We start from the raw sequence: 27,726 nt of genomic DNA, 5'->3' as shown, positions 1-27,726 counted from the left end.
CAAATATAATTTGTGCCTATGTGATACTAATCAGTTGGACTGTGTGGCACTCTGATTTGGTTTAAAATAAGTAAAGGACCTTGCCATTAGAGTTAAGTAATGTTTACAGACAGAGAATTGCTAGAATATTTGGGCAGAAGGAAAAGTGGGGTAGGAATCAGACTTTCTCCAGGTCTAATCTCTCCTGTGGCTGAACGCATATCCTGCCTCCTGGACATCTCTCCCTGAATTTCCTGTAAGTATCTAAACTTGTGCTCTCCCTCCACCAAACCTGACTCTCCTCCTGTATTCTTTCTCATGGTTAATAATATCAATGTTTACCCAACAACCATAGATAGAAATATGGAAATTATCCAGATAATTGCTTCTCCCCAACCCTTATATCTAATTAACTAGTCCACAAGTGCCCTCCTAGGGAGGCAGAATAGTGTAGTAGAGAACAGACCTGGGTTTAAATACCAAGCTGTGTTATTTTGACCTATGCCTAGCACAGTGGGACACCTACTATCCCTTTGCTGTCTATTTGCTTCCATTATTGCCTGAGTATAACTCTACCATGGCAGAGTGAACTTTATAAATCTGATGTCCCTCTCCTACTTAAACAACTGGGTGGCTCCTTGTTGTTTTCAGGATTACATTTCAACATGCTCATGCAAGGCCTTTCATGGTGTGGCCCCTCCTACCTACCCTTCCAGCTTCATCTCTTCTTGTTCCTCCATATGTGCTTGACATATGTGCTGACATATGTGTTCCAGCATATGTGCCGGCCATCCTGAACTCTGAGATGGGCCACAGTCCTGTGTCATCCCTCTGCCCTGAGTGCCCTTCCCCTCCTTTCCAAATGGCACAGTTTCCTTATTCTAACCTCACCCATATGGGGACACACACACAAAACCTTTATGAAATCATTCGTGAAATGCTTCTTCTCTCCACTCTCCCTTCTCCATAAACTATACAGTATCCATTCATGATGTACTCTGATTATGAGATGCACAGGGTGAAATGCAAAGAAAACCCATTTTACATTTTTAAAGAGTCAGAACACAAACATTTAAATAGCACCTAGTGGGACTTCCCTGGTGGCGCAGTGGTTAGGAATCCGCCTGCCACCGCAGGGGACACGGGTTTGATCCCTGGTCTGGGAAGATCCCACATGCCACGGAGCAACTAAGCCCATGCGCCACAACTACTGAGCCTGTGCTCTAAAGCCCGTGAGCCACAACTACTGAGCCCACACGCTGCAACTACTGCAGCCTGCACACCTAGAGCCCGTACTCCACAACAAGAGAAGCCACCGCAATGAGAAGCCCGCACACCACAATGAAGCGTAACCCCCGCTCGCCGCAACTAGAGAAAGCCCGCGCGCGGCAACAAAGACCCAGCGCAACCAGAAAATAAATAAAATTTTAAAAAATAGTAAATACATAAATAAAACAAAGTTTAAAAATAAATAAATAGCACCTAGTGAGGTAAGAGAGTTAAGTGTTAGTTGGGAGTGTGGGCTACATTGTGACAAGACAACCTAATAAGTGGCAGTCTTAAGGTTTGCCCCTTGGTCTTTACAGAAAAGGTATCACACACATAGTGAGGATAGGTGGCATGAAGCACGTACCATATATACCTGGAATCATCTGTGAAGAAATGGATTCGTAGGAAGCACATTGATTACAAAAAGAAGTAAAGCAAAATCAGGCATTTGACCACCTATGAAGCAAAAGGAAGTTTTCTATCTTGTTTAGTCTGCATAGCATTGTAAAAGGACCATGACTTCAAAAATTCTCTGTACTATTCATTAACAGTTTGGAAGGAAATAAACAAAAAGACAAATCCCTCTTTTAAGTTTATAAGCCTCAAGACTTCCCTGGTGGGTCCAGTGGGTGAGACTCCGTGTTCCCACTGCAGGGGGCCCAGGTTGGATCCCTGGTCGGGGAACTAGATCCTGCATGCATGCCTCAACAAAGATCCCATGTGCCGCAACTAAGACCTGGCGCAGCCAAAATAAATAAATAAAATAATAAATATTTTTCTAAAAAGTGTATGAGCCTCAGTAGAGCTACCACACTTTTCCTTTTTTTCTGTCGTGTTTTTTAATTTTCTTTCCTTTTGGCCGCGCCTCATGACTTGCGGGATGGGATCTTAGTTCCCCTGTCTCCAACCAGGGATTGAACCCGTGCCCCCTGCAGTGGAAACTCGGAATCCTAGCCACTGGACCACCTAATTAGTCCCTAACTAATTTTAATTGCTAATTCATTCAGCAGATATTTATTTTAAGTACCTCCTGTGGTGGCAGGCACTGCTTTAGGTTCTAAGGATACAGTGGTGAGCAAAACAGACTGTCCCTGTGTCCCTATCCTCAGTCCACATACATTACTGAGGAGAGACAGTAAACAAATATTTGATATATAGTCAGCTGGAATTAAATACTGTGAGGAAAAATGAAGCAATGGAGGGGGATAAAGTGTGATGGAAAATGCTAATTTAGATATAGGGTGGTCAGGAAAGGCCTCTCTGAGGATGAGACATCTGAAGAAAGATGAGAATGAGAAAAGGCAGCAGGCCATGCAGATATTCCCATTACATCCCAGTTGCTTTTCTTCTCTTGGGCTTTATGATGATGTTACCTTGTATTAAGAAGTGTTATTGGGCTTCCCTGGTGGCGCAGTGGTTGAGAGTCCGCCTGCTGATGCAGGGGACATGGGTTCGTGCCCTGGTCCAGGAAGATCCCACATGCCGCGGAGCAGCTGGGCCTGTGAGTCATGGCCGCTGGGCCTGCGCGTCCGGAGCCTATGCTCCTCAACGGGAGAGGCCACAACAGTGAGAGGCCCGCGTACAGCAAAAAAAAAAAAAAAAAAAAATTAGTATTAAAAACATTTCTTGGGCTTCCCTGGTGGCACAGTGGTTGGGAGTCTGCCTGCCAATGTAGGGGACACGGGTTCGAGCCCTGGTCCGGGAGGATCCCACATGCCGCGGAGCGGCTAGGCCTATGTGCCACAACCACTGAACCTGCGCTCTAGAGCCCGCGTGCCACGGCTGCTGAGCCCGTGTGCCACAATTGCTGAAGCCCGTGTGCCTGGAGCCCGTGCTCTGCAACGGGAGAGGCCACCTCAGTGAGAAGTCCACATACCGCAACAGGGAGTGGCTCCTGCTCGCAGCGGCTGGAGAGGGCCCGCGTGCAGCGGTGGAGACCCAACGCAGCCAAAAATAAACAAATAAAATAAATAAATTTAAAAAAAAGTAAGTGTAACTATTTAAAAAAAAAAAAAACATTTCTTCCTCAATTCATTACTTCATTTAACAACTTGAAAGAAATTCCTTTCTAGTTGTAGTATCATATAATCATATTCCTGTGCAACTGGTTTGTTTTTATCCCACAGACACTGGAAATTATATAGCCGACAGAGTTTCCCCTTTCACATTGACTGCTAGAAAACTCAGAGATTAATTTATGGCCTGTCCATATTAGCCATAGTAGTTGTGAAGGTCATTATGGTATGCCTCTTTTTGGTTTGGTTTTGTTTAGCATCATTCCTCTCAAGCCTGCCTTTTTTTTAACTCCACCATGAGTTCATGCTATCTTGTATTTTATGTATCCATGTAATCTAATCAGAAGCCTTTTTGGAACAAGATACAGTGGTGAATTGTAAACATGTATGTTTATAAAGGTAGAAAACATGACACATAGAGAATTACAGTACTTACATTGGTAGTATAGGCCGGTGGTTCTCAACTGAGGGCAGTTCTGTGTCCCCCAGGGGACATTTGCCAACATCTGATTATCACAGTTGGGAAATGCTACTGTCATCCTACATTGAACAGGACAGCCCTCAAACAAAGAATAATCTAGCCCAAAATGCTGATGGTGCCAGGGTTGGGAAACCTTGCTGTAGACTGGACCAGTCAATCCACAATTTCATACATTCCAGGGCTGTAGAAGCATTTTGTAATGTAAATGTCAAATGTGTTTCCATGTAGCTTATTCTAATATACAATGTATATTCTAAGTGGGTAGGTTGGGTGCCCTTCCACTAAGTCTGTCATCAGTCAGCTATTACTGAAAGCAATATTTTCCCCTTTGGAAATCTGTATTATGATGCCCACAAAGCCATAACTTCAGGTTGACAAAGTTGGGGAGAAGTGTGCTTTTTGTTTGACCGCCAGTATTTTGAACATTTGAATAAGCAGCGTAGTTAAAATGAGACTATGTTCTTTTCATTCTTCATTCTTTTTGCAGGCTTTCATAGAGACCATGTTTGCCAGTAAAGCCCCTGTAGAGGAAGGCTTTCTTTATGCTAAGGTGAGCATTAAATGGCTGGAAAAGTTTTGTTGGACGCAAATGTAATTTCATTGATTTGCATATGGCATCCAGTTGGCTTTCATGGAAGTGAGCAAGATATCAGTGGAGAGGATTTGGTTCTTAAATGTCAGTGGTAATTTATTAGATGAGTCTAAAATATGTAGAGCTACAATTAGATGGAGAAAATTGCGAAGTAGAACAGGTAAAGAAGGAAAGACTTTTGCAAGTGTGAGTTAAGAATAATACTGTTTAAGTAATGTAAAGGCAAAGAATCTGAGGTGGTGTTGCAGATAGTAGCAGATATGAACCAGTCTCCAGGTCCATCCTAGGATATAATGAAATTAGTAGAATTTACCATTTCCCTAGCATCCTTTTTCACACTTCCAGAGCATGTAGGTCGGTAGCTATTTGAAAGGTTGAAATTGGTAATTTAGAGCTGTTGTTGAAAATGCAAGCCATATTTCAGTGTTGATCTAAATAAGAAAAAACAAATAGTAACATGTAAAGTATCTGACCGTTTCTCTGTACTCAGCCCAATCATAGGCTTTCCATGTTCTCTTCTGGACTTAACAGTTTGAAAATCACAGGAAATTTAGAGCACTCAGGAGAAAAGAACAGATTTAATAATAGAGTTGAATAACAGTATTGGGGTGAGCATAAAAGAAATGACCTGAAGTTACAGCATAATAGTTTGGTTAAAAAGATGTGACGAGGGCTTCCCTGGTGGCGCGGTGGTTGAGAGTCTGCCTGCCGATGCAGGGGACACGGGTTCGTGCCCCAGTCCGGGAAGATCCCACATGCTGCGGAGCGGCTAGGCCTGCGAGCTATGGCCGCTGAGCCTGTGCGTCCGGAGCCTGTGCTCCGCAACGGGAGAGGCCACAAACAGTGAGAGGCCCGCGTACCGCAAAAAAAAAAAAAAAAAAAAAAGATGTGACGAATAGTTTTCCATTGTTAACTTAAGATAAGTACTTGAATGGAGGTATGGGCTGTTGAAGAGAGCCTGTGCTGGAGCTGCCCTGAGGAAATCTCAGACTTTCAGTCATACTTTGCTGTTGTTTTGCAGTTTGAATTTGAATGCCGGGCCCGTGGTGCAGACATCTTAGCCTACCCACCTGTGGTGGCTGGAGGTAATCGGTCAAACACTCTGCACTATGTGAAGAACAATCAACGCATCAAGGTACACAGACCCCCTTCAGTGCTGCTTCCTTTGGGTCCAGATGCCTTAGTAAACTCTAACCTCATGGTCCCCTAACCTTCAGCTTTCACAAACTAACTGCTATTTATAAATCCCTTACAGACATGATCTCATTTGATCTGCACATTAGCACTGTGAGATAGGAACAATTATTAACATGCTTGTTTAATAGATGAGGAAAATAAACTAAAAAATTAGGTAACTCGTTAGTGCAGAGCCAACTATTCTAGTCTAAAGCCTCTGCTCCTTTCACTTGATAAAGCTCCTTTGCTAAGGACTTGTGGCAACAGTGGGCCAAGCATATTTTGGGAGCAGACAGGTTTTACGACTATCTTGTTAGCTGTGAGGGAACTTATTTTTTATGGTTTTCTCCCCAAGTGACTATACAAGTAAAGAATTGTGTATTCCTTTATTAAGTCTATTTTTAATTATCTACTTTAATTTACAGTAAATTCAAAAAACAAATATAGCAAACATAAATTATACAATATAATTTTTTTTAATGAATACCCATGAACCAACGAGTCAACTCAAGAGCCAGAACATTACCAATGTTACATCTGCGTGCGTACCCTTATGCTCTGGCACCCTACTGCCTCCCTCCCAAAGGTCACTAACCAGTATCCTAAATTTTGTTTGTCATTCTCTTGATTTTTTCAATTGTTTTATCACATAGACATGATTCCCCAAACAATATTAATTAGTTCTGCTTGTTTATGAAATATATAAAAATCATATATTGCTATATGTAGTTTTGGGGACTCAAACTTTTCTTTTAACCTCAAGTATGACAAGATAATACAAATTTTTTCTCAGGTATTTGTATCTGTTTACACTCCTACCAGCAGTGTATAATTCTGTTGACCACATCCTTTTCATCCCCTGATATTATCAGACTTCTTAATTTTTGCCATTTTAGTTGGAATAAAACAGTATCTCATTGTGGTCTTCATTTCCATTACCTCAATTACCAGAGAAGTTAAGCATCTTTTCTTATCTTTGGCATTACTGCTTTCAACTTGCTAATGTGTTGTTTAGGATATTCTGATTTGTGTACATGAATGAGATTGTCTTATAATTTTTCTCATACTGACTTTATGGTTTTCATTTCAAGGTCAAACTAAACTCATAAAATGAATAGTTTATTTTTTAATATTGTAAAATGGTTTGAATTAATGTTTCTTGAAAATTGGGTAGGACTCTGCTGTGGAATTATTGGGGCCAGATATCTTTTGTGGGATTTTTAACTATGATTCAATTTCTTTAATATACTGAGGCTTTCTATTTTTCTTTTTCTTTTTATTTATTTATTTATTTTACATTTCTTATTGTGAAATGTAACTACTGGAAAAGTACTTAAACCATAAAAGAATAGTTTAATGGGTAATTATAAAGTTAACACCCATGTGACCGTTACCCAGGTCAAGAAATAAAACATGTAGGCAAGCTACAGCCCTCTGGGTGAAATCCAGCCTGCCACTTTGTTTTTTAAATAAAGCTTTATTGGAACACAGTGGTTTCCACTCCCCCACCCCCACCCCATGGCAGAGTTGAGTAGTTGCACCAGAGGCAGTACGGTCCACAAAATAAATATTGTCTAGCCCTTTACAGGAAACACTTAACCCCTGAAATAGGACATTACTGTGACCCCCCCACCCCCAAGAAGCTTTTCCACCATGTGGTCCTTCCCTCCCTGTGATAACTCCCTCTCTCCCTGATAGGGTAACACTCTCCCAGTTTTGATGGTGATCATGTCTTTGCTTTTCTTTTTATTTTACAATTAATAAAGTAGTTTATATAATTTGGTTTTGGTCATGTTTGAACTTTATATATTTGAAATGTTATGTCTGTGTCTTCTTTTGTACAGAAGTATATTGTTGTATGCCGCTGTAGTTTGTTCATTGTAATTGCTAGAGTGTAGAATAGCAGGTAGAGTATGGTCTGTGAAGTTAAATATATTTTCATAAGAATGCTAAGACATTATATTATGTGCTCTTTTTCACTCTTATTTTCTCTCAACTGTACTGTGAAGTATCCCAGAGGCCTTATGACATGCAATATCACACCAACTTGAATGCAGAAGCAAATATGAGACTCCAGCTGTCTTCTCTTTGTCTATGCTAGACAGAGATTTGCAAAAATGTAAAACAATGCCACTTTTCTAACTAAATATTTTTATTTAGAAAAATAGTTATTTTCATTAAAAATATTATTTTAGCATGTAATTAGTGGGTTTATTGTTATTTTTAAATGAATAAATATTATAAAATTTTCTCAGTTTGAATTTCTTAATGTGATAAATATCCATAGGTGGATATTTATATATTCTCCAGGTTTTTACCATTATGAACAATGTTCTGTAAACATTCTTGTACATTATTCATGGTATGTAAGTTATCAAGGTTGCCTAAGAGACACCTAATAATGGAATTGCTGGGTCATAGGATATGCATATTTGCAACTTTCATAGAAAATGCCAGACATTTCCGAAGTGTTTTTATCAGTTTATATTTCCATTCTTCTGGAGACAGTTTGGTAGATTATATTTTTGTACCATTTTGTCTAAGTTTTTAAAATTGTAGTATTATCTTACATTTTAATCTTTTGTGTTTGTAGTAATGTACCCTTTTACATTCTTTTTTTTCTTTTGTTTTGTTTTCCCTTTATGTACCTTTTTACATTCTTGATATCCTTATTTGTTTGTTTGTTTATTTATTTATTTTTGGCTGCATTGGGTCCTTGCTGCTGTGTGTGGGCTTTCTCTAGTTGTGGTGAGCAGGGGTTACTCTTCGTTGTGATACACATGCTTCTCATTGCGGTGGCTTCTCTTGTGGAGCACAGGCTCTAGGCATGGAGGCTTCAGTAGTTGTGGCACAAGGGCTCAGTAGTTGTGGCTTGTGGGCTCTAGAGCACAGGCTCAGTAGTTGTGGCTCGCAGGCTTAGTTGCACCACAGCCTGTGGGATCTTCCCGGACCAGGGCTCGAACCTGTGTCCCCTGCATTGGCAGGCAGATTCTTAACCACTGCACCACCAGGGAAGTCCCTTTTCTAATAAATCTTAATAGACAGTTTCTTTAAAAGTAAACATACATATTCTCTGTGAACCAGCAGTTTCTTTTTAGGTATTTTTCCAAGAAAAATGAAAACATATGTCCAAAAAATGCCTTGTACAAGAATGTTGATAGCAAGTGTACTCATAATAGTCCAGGGGTCCATAACCAGGATATTAGATATGGAAATTACCATGTGATATATCCTTGAGATAAAAAGGAGCAAACTACAGCACTGCCAACAGCATGAATGATCCCAAAAGCATTACACTGAATAAATAAGCCAGACACAAGAAAATTGCGAACTATATGATTCTATTTATATGAAGTTCTGAAATAAGCAAAACTAATCTATGGTGATAGAAATCAGATCAGTGGTTGCTTCTGATGGGGTGTTGACTGGGTAAGGCCATGAGGGTGTGGTTACATGGGTGTATACATTTGACAAAACAGACTTAATTCTGTATACTTAAGATCTGTGCAAAGAAATCTCAGCAGAGGTTTGTGGGTTTTTATTAGTCTTTTAAAACCATCTTCTCTCCTGCATGCCTCAGTGAAGATCCTGCGTACCGCAACTAAGACCCAACACAGCCAAAAATTAAATAAATAATAACTTTTAAAATAAATAAATAAAAATACTAAAAAAAAAAAACTTTGCACATCATTAATGCTATTTTGTCTTTGTTTATTATCTCATCACACTGTGCCCTGGCCTTTGTTAATTTCACTCTTTTACTCTTTGTGTTTATTCTCTTGTTCTTCTTTTAAGCTTTTTTTTTTTTTTTTTTTTTTTTTTTTTGTGGTACACGGGCCTCTCACTGTTGTGGCCTCTCCCGTTGTGGAGCACAGGCTCCAGACGCGCAGGCTCAGCAGCCATGGCCCACGGGCCCAGCCGCTCCGCGGCATGTGGGATCTTCCCGGACGGGGGCACGAACCCGTGTCCCCTGCATCGGCAGGCGGACTCTCAACCACTGCACCACCAGGGAAGCCCTAAACTTCTTAAATTAGATGCTAAACTCTTTTTTCTGGCCTTGCCACATGGCTTACAGGATCTTAGTTCCTGGACCAGGGATCAAACCCGGGCCCCCTGCAGTGAAAGCACCGGATCCTAACCACTGGACCACCAGGGAATTCCCTAAACTCATTAATATTCATCCTTTCTTCTGTTCTAATTATAATTATTTAAGGATTAATATTTTACTTTCATTATATTCCATGTGTTTTTTTCATTATATTTCACTGTTTCTTTTTGCTTTTGCTGCATTAAGATTTCTTTTTCTTTGGTATTTCTCAGTTTTATTATATTTCTAAATACAAATTTATCATATATTATAAACAATAAATATAATATACTGTTTAAAATAATAATGATAAAATGAACAACCATGTATTCACCATCAAGGATAAGAAGATCGTTGCTTATAGCTTAGTAGTCCCTTGGGTGATCTCAAGCACATCTCCCTTTCTGTCTCCTACCATCTTGACTTTTGTTTTAACCATTTTTTTTTTGTTTTTCTTCATAGTTTTACCACCAGTGTACCTATTCCTAAATATAGTATTCATCCTTGAAAAACTAGAGAATAAGCACAAATCTAGCTTTACAGGGAGAGAGACATATTGCCATTGTTGGATAAAGTGACCTAAATAAGAAATAAGAGAAAATAGTCAAAAACTTCTAGGTCATAGTCTGGCTTCAGTTATCTGAAACTTTTCAACTTAGCGGGCAGGGTCATCAAGAAGCCGTGAGAAATGCAGAGGTCTGCTGGGGCATCTGGAAGGACTCTGTCATGGACCGGCTGGTAGGCATCTGGCAGAGATCTAGTCAGAGACAGCAGGCTGCCCTGTGGTTCTGCCTCTGAGCTCACCACGGCTACATCTAGCTGTCAGGAATAGGTCAAAGCAGAGCCCCCTTCTAACAGAGTTTGTTTAGATTTACCTGCATGTTGATCTTTCCTTCTTGCATCTTAGATGGCCTTTCTGGGATCACCTTCCTTCTACCTGAAGAACATCCTTTAGATGAAGGTGTGTAGCTGATAAACTTTTTCTACTTTTGTTTAGCCAAAACATCTTTATTTCATTCTCATTCTTGAAAGATGGCTGTGCTGAGGAAAACCATCCTAGATTGACAGTTATTTTCAGTCATCAATTTTAATAGATTATACTCCTTTCTTCTGACTTTCAGTGTTGCTGATTTTAAAGTATAATAATTATCATTCCTTTATGAGATTTCTTTTTGCTTTTGCTGCATTAAGATATCTTTTTCTTTGGTATTTCTCAGTTTTATTATATATCTAAATACAAATTTATTTTTACATGTCCTCATTATGATACCTCTGCTTCCTGAATCTGTAGATTCATGTCTTCATCAGTTCTAGGAAATTCTCAGACATTATTTCTCCAGATATCATCTCTCCTACATTCTCTCTGTTCACTCCTTAAAGGTCTTCAGTTACATGTATGTTAAACCTCTTTTCTGTTTTCAATAGCTAATGTTTCTTTCATGTTTACATTTGCCTTGTCTGTCTGTGTCGTACTCTAGGGGATTTTCGTAGGTCTGTCTTCCAGGAAACTAAATTTTCTCTTCATTTGTCTAACCTACTACTTCAGCCATACACTGAGTATTTTATTTCAGCAGTTGTTTTTATTTCCATTTGGTTCCCTTCGAATCCACAGTTATTCTCAGTTGTCTCTTGTTGCTTGTTATCCTTTGTGATTCTATTTTTTATCCCTTTAAACATTTCATAATAGCAATTCTGTATCTCATAACTCCATTGTGTGGAATTCTGGAAGATCTAAATTTGGTATTTGTTGTTCCTGCTGACTCTCACTCACAGTGACCTACTGCCTCGTGTGCTTGACAGCCTTTGGTTGTGAGCTCATATTTGCTTGTTATTTTTGGGAAATTATGCAATCCCAAATTTGGGCGCTATTTCCTCTAAATGTTATTTGCATATGCTTTTGCCAGAGTGAAGTGGGTCCTAATGACCTGGGGCCCTATGATCCCCTGTGAGTGTCCTGGGTTAATGCAGGAATCTCCACTTCATCTTCCCCACTCTGCAACTCCTTCTTTCCTATATACTGTAACACTTACCTTATCACTACTCAGCTCTAGTTTCAGTTCTGGGTTGACTTTTTTTTTTTTTTTTTGCGTCACGCGGGCCTCTCACTGTTGTGGCCTCTCCCATTGCGGAGCACAGGCTCCGGACGCGCAGGCTCAGCGGCCATGGCTCACGGGCCCAGCCACTCCATGGCATGTGGGATCTTCCCGGACTGGGGCATGAACCCGTGTCCCCTGCATCGGCAGGCGGACTCTCAACCACTGCGCCACCAGGGAACCCCCTCTGGGTTGTTTTTATTCAAGAAAAAAAGTCTTTAAGATGTCTCTTATATGATGTAATGTCAACATTTCATAAAATATATTTTTGTCCAGGATCTAGTTGTTACCTAAAATTTATTCTGTCATGTTTCCAGAAACAAAAACCACATTGATTCTTCTTGCCATTATTATATATGTAATTATTTGACCATTATTCTACTATGTGCCAAGTTCTGTGCTTATTTAGATGTGAATAAGATATGGCCTGTCTTCAAGGGCATAAATAGAAAATTTCAGTATAACATGACAAGTAGTAAAAGAGAGATGTACCCAAAGTTTTTTGGTTTTTTTGGTTTGGTTTTTGTCTGGGGTTTGTTTGTTTGTTTGTTTTCCCCCCACATGTATTTTGATGGAGAGCAGAAGGGAAAGTGATATTCTAAAGTTAAATGGTTACGGGTCATTATATTTGAATAAAGGCCCTGGATAACAACCTATATAGGATTTTTTAAATTAATAGTGATAATGGTAATATTTATGATGTTAATAAATCATAAATGCTAATGTTTACACCTGGTAATTCAAACTCCAGCACTTTGGTTCCAGAGCCAATGCACTTAACCACTCTACAGTGCCATCTTTCTTGAGCCAGTGTGAATTCATATGAAAAACTTAGACACTATTTCTTGTGAGAAGGAACCAGAGAAGATTAGTCTCCTTTAAAGTAGAGTTTTTGTTTTGTTTTGTTTTTTATAAAATGAAAGGCATGAAGAGTTTAAATTAGAAGAAGAAAGAACTGACAGTCATTAAGTCACCTACTTTTACCTGTCTTACTTTTGTTCCAGGATGGGGAAATGGTGCTGCTGGATGGAGGTTGTGAGTCTTCTTGCTATGTGAGTGACATCACTCGTACCTGGCCTGTCAATGGCAGGTAGGGCTTCCAAAGATCCCACTGCTTCTTAGGAGTATGAGTTAGAATATGGGTATATTTGGAATAAAGAACTAAAGAAATATACAAGTTCCCTCTAGCACACATTAACTGCCTTTACAAAGCTCCTGATTATTTTCTAAGACTGTTTTTTATTCATCATATCAAGGATCAGGCACCTAAAAACACCTAGTTAACATGTGCGCACACACATTTTTTGAAAACAAATTTAAGTTTTTATTTTCTGAGTACAAAGATAATATTTAGGTTATGGTAGAATAGTTTGGCCAGATTAACCCTCCGATAACAATTATAGAATCTGGACAAGATGTTAAAAACAAGTATTTAAAGGCACTAGAAAGCTTCCTAAAAGCCTGTAGAAATAGCAGCATAAGTCTGTCCTTGAAAGAAGAGCTATAATGGGTTAGATCTAAGTGGTTAGTATATTTTGCTTGAGGGAACTCCCCAATTCACACAGCTTGGGCAGCAAGAAGCCACAGCCTAGTTGGCCTGAGGTGTCAAAGGACAGAATTAGATACTAGCAAGGAACCAGAAAGATGGGAAATCCTGAAAGAGAGGGTACTGCAAAAAAGGGTGAGGTCCAAAATTTGCATATAAAATATTCCAAAATCCTTGGCTGATCACTACATTATATTCTAGGGTGAGATCCCAGGAGGCTCAGCAAAATACTGGCAGCCAGAATTTGAATGGACTGAGCAGAGACTTTAGTTACTTCCCACTAAGAGCAGAGCTTGCAGTTTGAATCCAGCCAAGTTAACAAAATCACTCTTCAGAAGAACATAACAGAATTTTAGAATCTCTACATTGTATCATTCATAACTTCTACTGTTCATTTTAAAAAATCACTAGACATAAGAATCAGGAAAATGTGACCCATAATCAATAAAATTATAGTCAATAAAAACAGATCCTAAATAACCCTAATGTTACAATTAGCAGGTGAGGACTTTAAGGCAGCTAACAATAGCTGTGCTCAAGGAGTTAAAGGAAGATATAAGTGTAATGTGTGAACAGATAGAGAATGTCAGTAAGAAACCAAAAACTATAAAAAGAATGAGGGATTCTGGAGAGATGGCAGCAAATAATAGTTTTTCAGTCTTTCCAAATTTTCAAATAAGAATAGAACAACTAGGTGGTGACTGGTATCCCAAACACCAGGTAATGGGGTATCCTTAAAATCTCAAAATACGAATAGTTACGAACATACTATGTACAACCACAAAACCTGGGTGGTATCAGTATCTGTGTGGAAGGAGAAGGAAGCAGCAATGGTGGGGGAGGCTAACTGACAGACCTGAAAACAGGAGAACCCCAAAATAACCAACAGCTATTCAGTCAGGATAATGAGCCAATTTCAGAACAGAAGCTGAAAACGGGAAGGATTTGCCAATCCAGTGGCCCAAGAAAGTCTGAAGGTGCTGGGCTCCCTTCTAAGACAGGGGCTCACACTTAAGGTAAACTGCTAGAAGTAGAACAGAAATTGAGCAGGTTAGGAACTAAAGAGAGGAAAGAATGAGATGATCAAAATCAAAGAGGGGGGAAAGGGAGTCCCTTGGCGGTCCAGTAGTTAGGATTTGGCACTTTCACTGCCTTGGCCCGGGTTCAATCCCTGGTCGGGGGGAAAAGATCCCGAGGGCCATGCAGTGCAGCAAATAAATAAATAAAACCAAAGTGAGGGAGAACTAAGGAAAGATCTGAAACAAGCTGCCTTGTTTTTTACCACTACACCAAAACAACAGATTACACTCTGAAGTTAAATCTTTTATAAATCCTGCCTTATTCTAAAAGTACAGGAAATTAATTTCATATAAAATAAGCAATTAAAAAAGCATCTAGGGGACTTCTCTGGAGGTCCAGTGGTTAAGACTCCATGCTTCCACTGTAGGGGGTGCAGGTTTGATCCCTTGTCAGGGAACTAAGACCCTGCATGCTGCCCAACATGGCCCAAAAAAAAAAAAAGCTTCTAGGTTAAATCTCATAAAAAGTTATTAAAAGCAAAAGGAGAATAAGGAGCAGAATAACATCCCTACAGAAATGAAAGCATGCCAGAAAGACATGACTACAAAATAGATCAAAACAATGCCCTTTTGTTTTAAAACAAGCTAAAAATTTTTAAAGCAAATCATTCAAAACATGAAAAAACAACATATATCAGAATTAGAAAATCTTGGTAATGAAGTGACAAACTCAGAAAAGAATTAGAAATAAATTTAAAATCATTTCAGGGGCTTCCCTGGTGGCACAGTGGTTAAGAATCTGCCTGCTGGGCTTCCCTGGTGGCACAGTGGTTAAGAATCCGCCTGCCAATGCAGGGGACATGGGTTCGAGCCCTGGTCCGGGAAGATCCCACATGCCACGGAGCAACGAAGCCCGTGTGCCACAACTACCGAGCCTGCGCTCTAGGGCCCGTGCTCCGCAACAAGAGGAGCCACCACAATGAGAAGCCCATGCACCGCAAAGAAGAGTAGCCCCTGCTCCCCGCAACTAGAGAAAGCCCATGTGCAGCAATGAAGACCCAACACAGCCAAAAATAAATAAATAAATAAATTTATTTATTTAAAAAAAAAGAAATCAAACCAATTAAAAAAAAAAAGAATCTGCCTGCCAATGCAGGGCGCACGGGTTCGAGCCCTGGTCCGGGAAGATCCCACATGCCGCAGAGCAACCAAGCCCATGCACCACAACTACTGAGCCTGTTCTCTAAAGCCCACGAGCCACACTACTGAGCCTGAGCGCCACAACTACTGCAGCCCACACACCTAGAGACCGTGCTCTGCAACAAGAGAAGCCACCACAAATGAGAAGCCCACGCACCGCAACGAAGAGTAGCCCCCACTTGTTGCAACTAGAGAAAGCCCGTGTGCAGCAACAAAGACCCAACACAGCCAAAAATTTTTAAAAATTTTTAAAAATAGGCAAAGAGTTAGAACATACACATGAAGGAAGCCCTGAAGAAGAAAACCAAAGCAAGGGAACAGAACAAATACTAAAAACTATAATTTAAAATTTTCCTGAAAAAAAATATTGAAACTACCTTAGAAAGAGCACACTGCGTACCTGAGAATATCAGCCCAGGAAAAAACAACACCAAGACATAGTCTAGTAAAATTCTGAACCTGCAAGGAAAAGAAAAATTCTTTTGGGGACTTAGAAAAAAAGAGGAAAGGAAACTAGACTGTTATCAGACTTTTCAAAAGCTAGGCTTTATGAAAGAAGAAAATAGCGTAACGTATTGAAGATGCTCAGAGAACAAAAGTGTGAGCCAAAGATTTTATCTGCAGCAAAAGAAACTTTCAGCTATAAAGGGTACAGATCGTTAGGTGGGAACTTAAAGAACATTACTCCCATGAATCTGCTGGAGCTGTGTGATCAGGAAAGAGGATATCACAATAAATCCTACAGATATCAAAAGGATAATGAGATAATATGTGAACAAATATGTGCATTCATCATTGTTAGTCATTGAGGAAAATGCATGTTAAACCTCTACACATCCACTAGAATGGTTGAAATTAAAGAGACCAACCATACCAAGTGTTGGCAGTGGTGCAGTGCAACAGGAACAAAAAGACTTGTACAAGAATATTCATAACAGTTTTATTCACAGTAGCCAAAAACTGGAAATGACCTAAATGTCCATCAGCAAGAGAATGAATACACAAATTGTGGACTATTCATACAATGGAATACCACTCAGCAATAAACAGGGAACAAACTACTGATCAAAATAACACCATGGACATTATTCTTAATGAAGGAAGTTCAACACAAAAGCGTACATATTGTCTGATTCCATTTATATGACATGCTAGAATAGGCAAAACTAAGGTGAAAATAATCAGAACAGTGTTTCCCTCTCGAGGTAGGGGTGTTGATTAGAAATAGACATGAGGAACTTCCACGAGGGGGATGGCAATGTTCTGTGTCATAGGGATATGGATCTGGATCTCAGTTCTCCAGAGAAACAGCCAGTGGGATATATTATGTATGTATGCATATGTAGGTAGGTAGGTTGGTTGATGATCAATTGATTTTAAAGAACTGGCTCATGTGATCATGGGGATTGGCATTTCTGAATTTCAGAGGGCAGAACTGCAGGCTGGAAACTGAAGCAAAAGCTGATGTTGCAGTCTTGAGGCAGAATTCTTTCTCCAACATAGCAAAGTAGTTCTGGTATTTGAATTCATTTAGTGCAGGCTACCTTTTGATCCATGTTTCAGCCAACCAACCAAATAAACCGTTAGAGCCTTTCTGAGCCCTCAAGCTTCAGCATTGAATCCAGAATCTCTCCTTAGTGGACCCCTATCAATAAATTCAGCCTGATGCAACTTTATGTTCCTTCCACCATTAGCCCACACATGAACATCCATTTCTATACATATTCCCAGATTTTTGTCTATATAAATAGGAAAAATCGTGCAGTTCTTTTTGGATTATAGTGCATCTCGTCATGGGTCACACTTTGTACCTAACTTTTTGGGACCTGCTGGGAGTAACGTCTAGTTGTGGGTCTAGAAGCAACTACCAAGGCAGCTGCCTCTGGGGAGATAACCTGTAGGTTCTCAGTCAAAACAGGGTTGGCCTCCTCAGACTGGGGTAGAAGGGCTGCTTCTCCTAGCAAAGATGACTCAGCAGAATTTAGGGGTTCAGTGTCCCCAGCTTCATCACCACCAGCACATCCATTTGTCAGAATTGTAGAGCTCAGATTTGTACATTTCAGTGTATATAAAACTTACATTAGAAAAAGAATTGTTAAAAGATGTTTAGTAATACTGAGATGGGGTGGAGCATGTTTATACTCATCAATGACAAACATAACAGTTAATAATGGCTGAACCTGGGAGATGGGTGTGTAGGTTTTCATTATAGCATTACCTTGCTGACTTTAACCATTCTTATTAGGGGACATTTATAATTATTTTTAAAATCACAGTGCACATTTTTGTATATTCAGCTTTTTTTGAATTTCAAATATTTTGTCAGGATGGCTTCTTAGAGCAGAATTACAAACTTAAATTTTATGAGCACCTTTAAGGCCTTTGATTTAACTGGCTGTACTAATTTACAATTCCATCAACAATGTATAGGGACTTGCCTGGTAGCACAGTGGTTAAGAATCTGCCTGCCAATGCAGAGGACATGGGTTCGAGCCCTGGTCTGGGAAGATCCCACATGCCGCAGAGCAACTAAGCCCGTGCGCCACGACTACTGAGCCCAAGCGCCTAGATCCCGTGCTCAGCAGTAAGAGAAGCCACCGCAGTGAGAAGCCCACACACCACAGCGAAGAGTAGCCCCCATTTGCCGCAACTTAGAGAAAGCCCGCATGCAGCAACGAAGACCCAACGCAGTCAAAAATAAGTTAATTTTTTAAAAAATGTATTAAAAACACATATCATATACCACCCGAGCTTGGTATTTTTCCCTCATTTTTCCCCATTACTGATGAAGAAATTATTATACTAAGGACACCTGGAAACTAGTAAGTTATTAGTAGCCAAAGTTTTTTTTTTTAAAACAAATACATTTTATTTACTTGTTTTATAAATTAATTTATTTTACTTTATTTTTGGCTGCGTTGGGTCTTCAGGTTGCTGTGTGCGGGCTTTCTCTAGTTGCGGCAAGCGGGAGCTAGTTTTCGTTGCAGTGCTCGGGCTTCTCATTTGCGGTGGCTTCTCTTGTTGCGGAGCACGGGCTCTAGGTGCATGGGCTTCAGTAGCTGCGGCAGGCGGACTCAGTAGTTGTGGCTCGCGGGCTCTAGAGTGCAGGCTCAGTAGTTGTGGCATGTGGGTTTAATTGCTCCACGGCACGTGGGGTCTTCGCGGACCAGGCTCAAACCCATCTCCCCTGCATTGGCAGGCAGATTCTTAACCACTGCACCACCAGGGAAGTCCCATAGCCAAAGTATTGATTAGTTTATCCCATGACATCTGCTTTGCCTATAAGTGGATCCTTAGGCTCTGTTTTTTTTTTTTGTTTGGTTGGTTTTTGTTTGTGTTTTTTTAATGGTTAAAAAAAAAAATGGAGAGGATCAAGAGTAAGCCTGATCTGGCCCTCTGACTGCATTCATGGCTGGGTGCATCTTTTAACCTCACCCCGTGTCTGTCAGCTGACCGTTTGAAGGAGAGATTGTTGTTGCTGCCCCAGCTTTAAGGGTTATTGCTCTTCCTGTTGAGCATCTAGGCATGATTGAGGTCCTGTCATTAATGATATACTGGTACTGACTAAATATCAACAATGCCCCATCATCATTGCCTTGGAGTTTTTCTAATCAAACTTAGAAGCAAACTTCTTACAATATCAGAGAGTTCCAAATTCGAGTTCTTGGGTTTTCCTGTCCCCAGGTTCACGGCACCTCAGGCAGAACTCTATGAAGCTGTTCTAGAAGTCCAGAAAGATTGTCTGACCCTCTGCTCCCCTGGAACAAGCTTGGATAACATCTACAGCATGATGCTAACACTGATAGGACAGAAGCTTAAAGAGTTGGGGATCATGAAGAACATTAAGGAAAATAATGCCTTCAAGGTACTTCACTTCCTTTGACCCCATTTCTTAAGAACACCTGACATGCTGCTTAGTTTTTATCCTACGTAAAACTAATTAGATTTTAGAAATGGTGTTGGTGATTCTTCACCAGTAAGAGGGACTTTTTTTGAACATGGATTAAAGCAAAAGGTGCAATACTTATTTCTACCAGAAGATGGCAGCACATCTGGTTCATTGCATACTGTGTAACTAGCTCAGAATTCAGAAAACAAAATGAAGTCTGGTACAGACAGGGTGGAAGAGGACATAAAACGGAGGAGAGGTTAACTCTTAATTCTTTTGTAGTGATTTTGAAAAGGTAGAGGTCGAAGGGGAGGGTGTTTCTTGCTTCAGTAACATTGTTGAGACTTTTAACAATATCCTCAGTTGCCATGTTTAGTGAATTTCATCTGCATCCAAAATGTGATGGTGTTCAGTAAAAATTTAAAGCCTCAGCTTTAAATTAAATGGTATGCGACCATGCCAGGTGGTCAAACGAAACAGACCAGTAAGGCATCTCTTAGCTCCAAGTTTAGGCTGCCAGGGTTTCTTTTATCAATAGGAAAAAAGCTATAAATTCCTCCTGTTCATGCCAACAAATCTTTAATCAACGGATAGAAATATCCAAGCTAGTAAATGCCTAATAATTACTGTGTTACATGGTGTTTCATACCTACTCCACAAGTTGCTGTGAGATACTTAGAGTCTCCAGAGTAGCCTTCCTAAGAGGGACATGCGAACATTGAAAAGAGAACTATTCTAACACAATTATCTTCCCTCCCCCAAGAAAAGAGATTTTCATTTGCCGTAGTCATTACTGGGCTTACCCCAGTTAGCATGTGTGTAGTATATTAAATTGTAAGAATAGAAATGTGGATTAGTTAGAATGCTGTTGGCAGAATTGCATACAAGAGGTGGCAGTTTTCAAGTCTCTTAAGCATTAGCCCAAGGATAGGTGAAACAAGTGGCAAAACTGGGGGCAGGGGTCAGTGTTAACACATATCTCATGGCGTTATAGATGCCCAACTTTCCCCTTAAGGGGTCATTGCTCTAATAACACTGAGGTAATATCTTTTCCAGGCTGCTCGAAAATACTGCCCACATCATGTTGGCCATTACCTGGGGATGGATGTCCACGACACTCCAGACATGCCCCGCTCCCTCCCTCTGCAGCCTGGCATGGTAATCACAGTGGAGCCAGGTAAGGGGAGGTGCTAGCAACCTCTGATCCCTTGGGACATGTAATTCTAATGTTAGAACACTTTATTTTTACCTGAACGAATGTAATTAAATTAGAAGAGACAGGAAAATGAATCTCTCCAGTAGATTTTTTCTTGAGCTTTTTTATTTCACATCACACAATTTGTTTAATTTGACTTCTCCAATAAACAACAGATGGGGAATACTTTCGATCAGTAGATATTAAGAAAGAAATCTTTTTCTAACCCTGCCTTTGCCAGGGCCAGTTTGTACTAGTCCTTCCCATCATCTTGGTGAGCTGCTGACACTTGTGAAGCCCCTGGCACTTTTCTGCAGAGACACTCAGACTCCCCATGTTCTCAGTTGCAGCTCCTCTGCATTGAACTGCCTGCATTATTCCACTTTTTAGTATCCAGATCCTTTCTTCTAAGCTTCAGAGAGAGCTGGCAGTCTAATGGTTCTCCAGCTTGAATGATGCTGGATGTTGGGCAGGATTCAGTAGAAAAGTGCTGGCCACGGTGGAGTATAAGATTGATGTTACCAGTCAGGTTTTGTTTTTCCTTTTTTTTTTTTTTTTTTTTTGCGGTACGCGGGCCTCTCACTGTTGTGGCCTCTCCCATTGCGGAGCACAGGCTCCGGCCGCGCAGGCTCAGCGGCCATGGCTCACGGGCCTAGCCGCTCCGTGGCATGTGGGATCTTCCCGGACCGGGGCACGAACCCGTGTCCCCTGCATCGGCAGGCGGACTCTCAACCACTGCGCCACCAGGGAAGCCCCACCAGTCAGTTTTAAACATCGATGCTGCTTCTGTCATGAAAGCAGATCTCAATCTTAGATTTCAAGCGTTTTCACCTCTAAATTATGTAAGTTATAGTTGGGACACATCTTTTATGCCACCCTTTAAGTCCGGGCATATGTTGCTGTCTGTGACCTTACGTACTGTTAAGTCCAATCTAGTTGATGCTTCCTTAGACTTCGACTACATTTTTCTTTGCTGGTCTTTTTATTCTTATCACAGAACAGCATCTGTGAGTACAGAGAAGGAAGTTTACAGTTTCTTTAATATGAAAAGACCTGGTGTCTGTCTGACTTCATGATTAGAAAGGGAACCTTGGTTTCTTAGAATTTTTTAAACGTTCATTAAGGTCTTCCTTTTTCCCTCTTTACATCATGTACACGTCAGTTACATTTATGACTTATTTGAGTATTTGTGCAGCTTCTGGTTGTTGAGGCTAATAATATCTAAGTAAGTGTTTTTTAAATACATTTTAAAATGCCTTAAGTCTTTATTTTAGCAAAGTGCCCTTTTTCCACGGAACTGTTAGGCAGAGAAAGAATGCATTTATATAATCTACTGGGTCCCAGCATATATTGACATACTCATAAATTAAGTAACTTTAGCGGCCCATTTGAGCCATTAGAACGTGACAGAATCATGATCAACATTATTGTAGTTGTATAGATCTTGTAGTCTACTATACAAAATAACTATAATAATAGTTCTAGTAATGATAGGCAACACTTACTGACCATTTATGTACCAGACATTTTTATATATATATTATCTCATTTAATCTCCACATTTCTATTAGGTAGGTACTGTTAGGATCCCAACTTTATAGAGGTTAACTTACTTGCCCCAAATCATCCAGTTACTGCCATTTATGAATAGAATGTTCTGATTCTTTTTTCTACTTCTCAGGTATTTATATTCCGGAGGATGACAAAGACGCCCCTGAGAGGTTCCGTGGTCTTGGTGTACGAATTGAGGATGATGTAGTGGTAACAGAGGACTCACCTCTCATCCTTTCTGCAGATTGTCCCAAAGAGATGAATGACATCGAACAGATATGCAATAGGGCCTCTTGACCCTCAGTGTGGCCCACATGCATCTTAGGTTCAAAATCTTAGGGTGGACGTTGGCCTCTGTGCACGTGTGCTTTCTGGGGGTCTCTGTGTGGACATTTATACACGTGTTCCACTGGGGAGTGCAGCAGCTATATGAGTGTATGTAGTTGTGTATGTGGTCTTTTCTTGTTTTATGTAGCTAGAAATCTGGGAAATTGAGTTTTGGGATTGTATGTTACTGCAACTTTAGTAACATTAATTCTGTAGAATTAATGACTCAGACAAGTTTAGTTTTCAGATGTAAAGAAAGATCTTGGTTACATATGTCCACGCATCCCAGTTAGCACATGGAGAAAATTCTCTGCTTCTCTCCAGGTCCTTCCCCTCTGCACTTTTCCTGAGATCTACCTAATATCATAAGATTTTTGTGTAATGCTTATATATTTTGAGCCAATCACCAAGGTCTTTCCCTACACTGAAAACAACCCATCAGTGATTGTGGGTGGCCAGTACATACCTTCCATAACACCTGCCTACCTATCCAGGAGACCATGTATCTACCGGAGCCATGTGAGCCCTCAGGACACTGGTGTCCTACAGTCACACCATTCAGCCACAGTCCAGATTCCAGCAACACTAGCTATCGAACAAAACATTTTTGAGCCTTTCTTGCTATTTGGTTACCTGGGACCTGGAAGGTGTTTAGATTCTTGATAAGGAAGGAAATGAAAGAGAAAGAAAAGTATGTGTGTCTGCTGTAGATCCAGACCGCCATCCGTCTGTTCTCAGTCTAAAGTTGATTCCTTTCCCAGACATCCATGCTTTCTTTATAGATTCTTAATGCATTGACCCTCAGCACACCCTTGAAGCTGCTTCCCTGGCCAAGGGCAGATCCTCTACTTACCCTATTAAAGTCAGAGGAATGGCACCCTGTATTCAGAGAGACACCCCAGTTATTATTCTGTGATTTCCTCTAGTGCCAATAAAAACAAAATATGCAACCCGCTCAGTACCTGTAAACACCCTGTGATCCTTTCCTTCCTTGGACGTTAGCACTGGAAGGACAATGGTAAAGACTCATGTTTCCCTCAACACAGTGTTGGATGCAATTATATAATACTCAGTTTGTGAAGTGAACAGGGCTAGACTGCTGCAGATAGGTTATTTGGGAGCTCCTATCATAGGGGAAAGCTTTAAGAACTAGTGTGTTCACCTCCTTTAAACCTGCATATGAGCTCAAGATGTATAAAACATGCTGATTATTAGAACATAAATTCGAAAAATTTTAAGAAAATATTTGCATTAGGGAAGAACAGGCTAGGAGATTAACACTCCTTGCAGTGCTAAAAGTTTGCCCATCTTGTCAGAAAAACCCAAGGTACAGAGCCCAGAGCAGACAGGCAGTGACTTCATCAGGAGACAAAGATAATGTTAGCGACCAAAGTGATACAAATTGTGTCCTGACAGTGCTCACCCGCAAATGCTTGGCTGTGCTCAGCAGCTGTGGGAATGGATGGCTGCACAGCTGGAGTCATCATCCCTGCACCTGCCCTCCTCACCCCTCTCCAACTTCTCAGTCCTGTGCTTGTTACTTTCTAAGAGGGGACTAAAAAGAAACCCACAACTCCGGCTTCTCACTCCCTTGGCCTGTATGGCCTCAACAACCTTTTTCTGGAATTGGGTTACCTTTGTTCACTTACAATCCTGGAATAAGGAATTTCCTTTTCTTCCTATAAATCATTTTCTGTAGTCTTCAACTTTCTAGCTAAAAGCTTAGGCGGCTTTTATGAATAGCAGCCTACTTGGACATGAAACAGACTTCTTCCAGCTGGACTCCTGGCAAGTTCTACAGGTGTTGCAAGTCACACGTAGAACAGCCGTTGTGGAATTCTTCTGGTGATTTATAGTCCCTGACCCAGGCATATTGTCCTTTGAGTCCCCGATTAACCACAGCAGCTAACATTTGCATCAGACTATCAGAACCTTCAAGAAGTGACACAGTGTACATCTCAGAGCAGCGGTTCAGGGACTGTCTGATCTGTTCAGGATTGGTTGAGCAGATAATTGTGCACAGTGCTGGAATCTCATTAATTCTTAGCCTTACCACAGACATGCCCCACATTTCCCTCCTGGTTTCAGTATAATAAATACTTCATATATACACCAAGCTCTCCTAATGAAAACCTTAATTTTTAAAAAATGCTTCAAATGTTACACTGGAATTTTTCTCCCTGAATTGAAGAGATACAGCTAAAATATTAACAATAATCTAAAGGCAAGAAGTATATCTAGGGCTTCCCTGGTGGCGCAGTGGTTGAGAGTCCGCCTGCCGATGCAGGGGACACAGGTTCGTGCCCCGGTCTGGGAAGATCCCACATGCGGCAGAGCAGCTGGGCCCGTGAGCCATGGCTGCTGAGCCTGTGCATCCGGAGCCTGTGCTCCACAACGGGAGAGGCCACAACAGTGAGAGGCCTGCGTACTGCAAAAAAAAAAAAAGTATATTTAGATGGCCTCTGCTGCATACTTTTATGGTTTTATTTCAGGAATTGTTATTTTTCTCTGTAATTAAACTGGGACTGTGTTTTTTATTTGAAACACAGCAGTAGAAATAGAATAATAACTCTCCTCTTCCCATAGTCATACCCAAGTTAGGAAGGTACTTCTTATGGTGACTTAAAGTTCTCTTTGTGTGTCTTCTTTCAAAATATTGTTATCTTTTTTATTAATTTTTGTAAGGTCAGAAAAGGAAAACTTCTACTATAGACATTATATCTTAATTGGGTTTAAGATCCATAAAATAAGTTAAATCCCCGGATAAAGACATTGTAACTCATTAAAATAGAAAACTTGGGCTTTGTTGTTTTTCAAAACATACATAACCAGCATCCTCCTTAGCTTTGTTAATAATAGGAGGAATGCAAATATGATGCATGAGTGCTGCCTCTCCCTGTCCTGTGTCCATGTCACATCACATGTACAGCATAGTGGCTGTCCCACCAGTTCCACCTGTGACCCCAGAGTCCTTTGTAACACAGTGTTTCCAGTAACTGCTGTCAGTAAAACAAGAGTTGGGATTTGAGTGAGACTCTGTCTACCATCACTCAACTGGCATATGATCAATAATAATGTAACTTATTTGTGTTTGTATGTTAGAAACTAAATGAGGGCCCAGGATGGTGGCAGCATAAGGGATCTTGCTTGGAAGAGGTTTTTACTGTGTGGTTTTTGTTTGTTTGTTTTTAATTTTAGTTTCCTGAAGTGGGATCTGTATCCCAAAACTTAAGCTCATAGGGTTAAGTTTTAAGCCTGGACAAATATACTTCAAGCTGAAGTGTTTAATAATCCTAATATGAGAAGGTGAATACATCATTAAACCCTAATTCTAGAGCAGAATTCCACTGTCACAAAGCACGTTTGCCTTCCTGGCTTCTTTCACCTCTGCCTATGTGTCACTGAGGAACTTGGGGTAAGCATCAGTATTATTCAGATCAGGGATCCCCACTGAAACCAAGGCCTCCTGGGGTGTGCTTCATGAGAAGCTGAGAGAACTGCAGTCTTTGTGAGCATTTCTTAATGCTTTGTATGACTTTTGTGCAATTATATAAGTTCAATTTGGACAAAATGCTGTTACTTTTTAAGGCCCTATTGACTGAAAGTAGATATGTCATTTCCCAACAAGGGAAGACCATTTGTTACTGTCATTTTAAAAATAAACTATAAAACGATGTAAGAGTGTTTGGTTTGTACATGTATGTGTGTGTTATTTTCAAATCTAGAGTTTATAGCTTTAAATGTGACAACAGTTTGTTTTACAAAGTATTTTATTTTACAGAGTATTCATTAACTACTGTCACAAAATCATGATAGCAAACGAGATAATCTTAGCAGTCATAGAAGGGGGAAAACCAATGGATTAGATTGACTCTAGGATCAAACGTATTAACATGGTGAATATACTTGATAACATTGTATTTTATAATTGAAATTTGCTAAGAGAATAGAACTTAAATGTTCTCACCAAAAAAAAAAAAAAGATGATAAATATATGAGTTGACGGATGTGTTAATTAACTAGATGAGGGACATCTTTTCACAATGTATACGTGTGTCAAATCATCACCATGTACACTTTAAATATCTTACAGTTTTGTCAGTTACAGCTCAAGGAAGCTGGGGGAAAAAAGGCTGACTCTCCACAAAACTGACACATAGGTCTGCAGACAGCCCCTGTAGAACTCAAGACATTACACTATAGCCATGAGCATTTTATGAAGGGCAAATTTTGCAAAATTTTAAATATGTAAACTTTCTCAGCAAGCCATATAAAGAATCCTAAGTGTAAGCATCTCTTTATTTATTTGTTTGTTTGGCTGTGTTGGGTCTTCGTTGCTGCGCGCTGGCTTTCTCTAGTTGCGGCGAACGGGGGCGACTCTTCGTTGCGGTGTGCGGGCTTCTCACTGCGGTGGCTTCTCGTTGTGGAGCACGGGCTCTAGGCGCATGGGCTTCAGTAGTTGCGGCTCACGGACTCAGTAGTTGTGGCTCACGGGCTCTAGAGCGCAGGCCAGTAGTTGTGGCGCAGGGGCTTAGTTGCTCCGTGGCATGTGGGATCTTCCCGGATCAGGGCTTGAACCCGTGTCCCCTGCATTGGCAGGCAGATTCTTAACCACTGCGCCAATGCGGAAGTCCCCAAGCATCTCTTACTATTAGGAATCCTCTTTAAAATCTGGGGCTCTCTAAGATGTGCTCTCCAACATTTTTTTTTTTTTTTTAAACAGAGAACAGGAGTATTTATTTATTTATTTTTAAATTTTATTTATTTATTTATTTATTTACGGCTGTGTTGGGTCTTCGTTTCTGTGCGAGGGCTTTCTCTAGTTGTGGCAGGCGGGGGCCACTCCTCATTGTGGTGCACGGGCCTCTCACTATCACGGCCTCCTCTCTTGTTGCGGAGCACAGGCTCCAGACGTGCAGGCTCAGTAGTTGTGGCTCACAGGCCTAGTTGCTCCGCGGCATGTGGGATCTTCCCAGACCAGGGCTCGAACCCGTGTCCCCTGCATTAGCAGGTGGATTCTCAACCACTGAGCCACCAGGGAAGCCCAGCTCTCCAACATTTTTCACATCCTGGAACACATAAAAAGATATTTTTTATATGGCACAATGGAACAAACTTAAGGGGACTTAGAAATGTGTACATCTTACTTAGAGAAGAAAATTAATTACATACCCTTTATATAATTATAACCACAAATTCGTGCAAAGTTTTACAGGAATTTTAAATTTGTATAACACTTCCAAAAGATAAATTTTAAAATGTCAATAAAAGACTTAGCTTCCTTTGGAAACATGACTTTTTGATAAC

The 27,726-nt window shown here is 40.4% G+C and overlaps 1 protein-coding gene across 4 annotated transcripts in view; it reads left to right on the top strand.

Annotated features, from left to right (window-relative positions):
- Positions 1-26,098, top strand: part of XPNPEP3 (X-prolyl aminopeptidase 3) — a 61,265-nt gene extending 35,167 nt beyond the window's left edge. For 2 of the 4 annotated variants that reach the window (XM_019944786.3, XM_073788133.1), the window contains 6 exons: positions 4,232-4,294; positions 5,358-5,471; positions 12,697-12,782; positions 19,142-19,322; positions 20,403-20,523; positions 22,223-26,098. In XM_019944786.3, coding sequence (XP_019800345.2) covers positions 4,232-4,294; positions 5,358-5,471; positions 12,697-12,782; positions 19,142-19,322; positions 20,403-20,523; positions 22,223-22,389 — 732 coding nt within the window. In that variant the 3' untranslated portion in view covers positions 22,390-26,098. The remainder of the gene's footprint in view (positions 1-4,231; positions 4,295-5,357; positions 5,472-12,696; positions 12,783-19,141; positions 19,323-20,402; positions 20,524-22,222) is intronic. The other 2 variants (XM_073788134.1, XM_073788135.1) reach the window with 2 other exon arrangements.
- Positions 26,099-27,726: the final 1,628 nt, after the last annotated feature.

This window comes from Tursiops truncatus, chromosome 11 (genome assembly GCF_011762595.2).
Source record: "Tursiops truncatus isolate mTurTru1 chromosome 11, mTurTru1.mat.Y, whole genome shotgun sequence".
Taxonomy (NCBI): domain Eukaryota; kingdom Metazoa; phylum Chordata; class Mammalia; order Artiodactyla; family Delphinidae; genus Tursiops; species Tursiops truncatus.
This window is presented reverse-complemented; position numbering and strand designations above follow the sequence as displayed.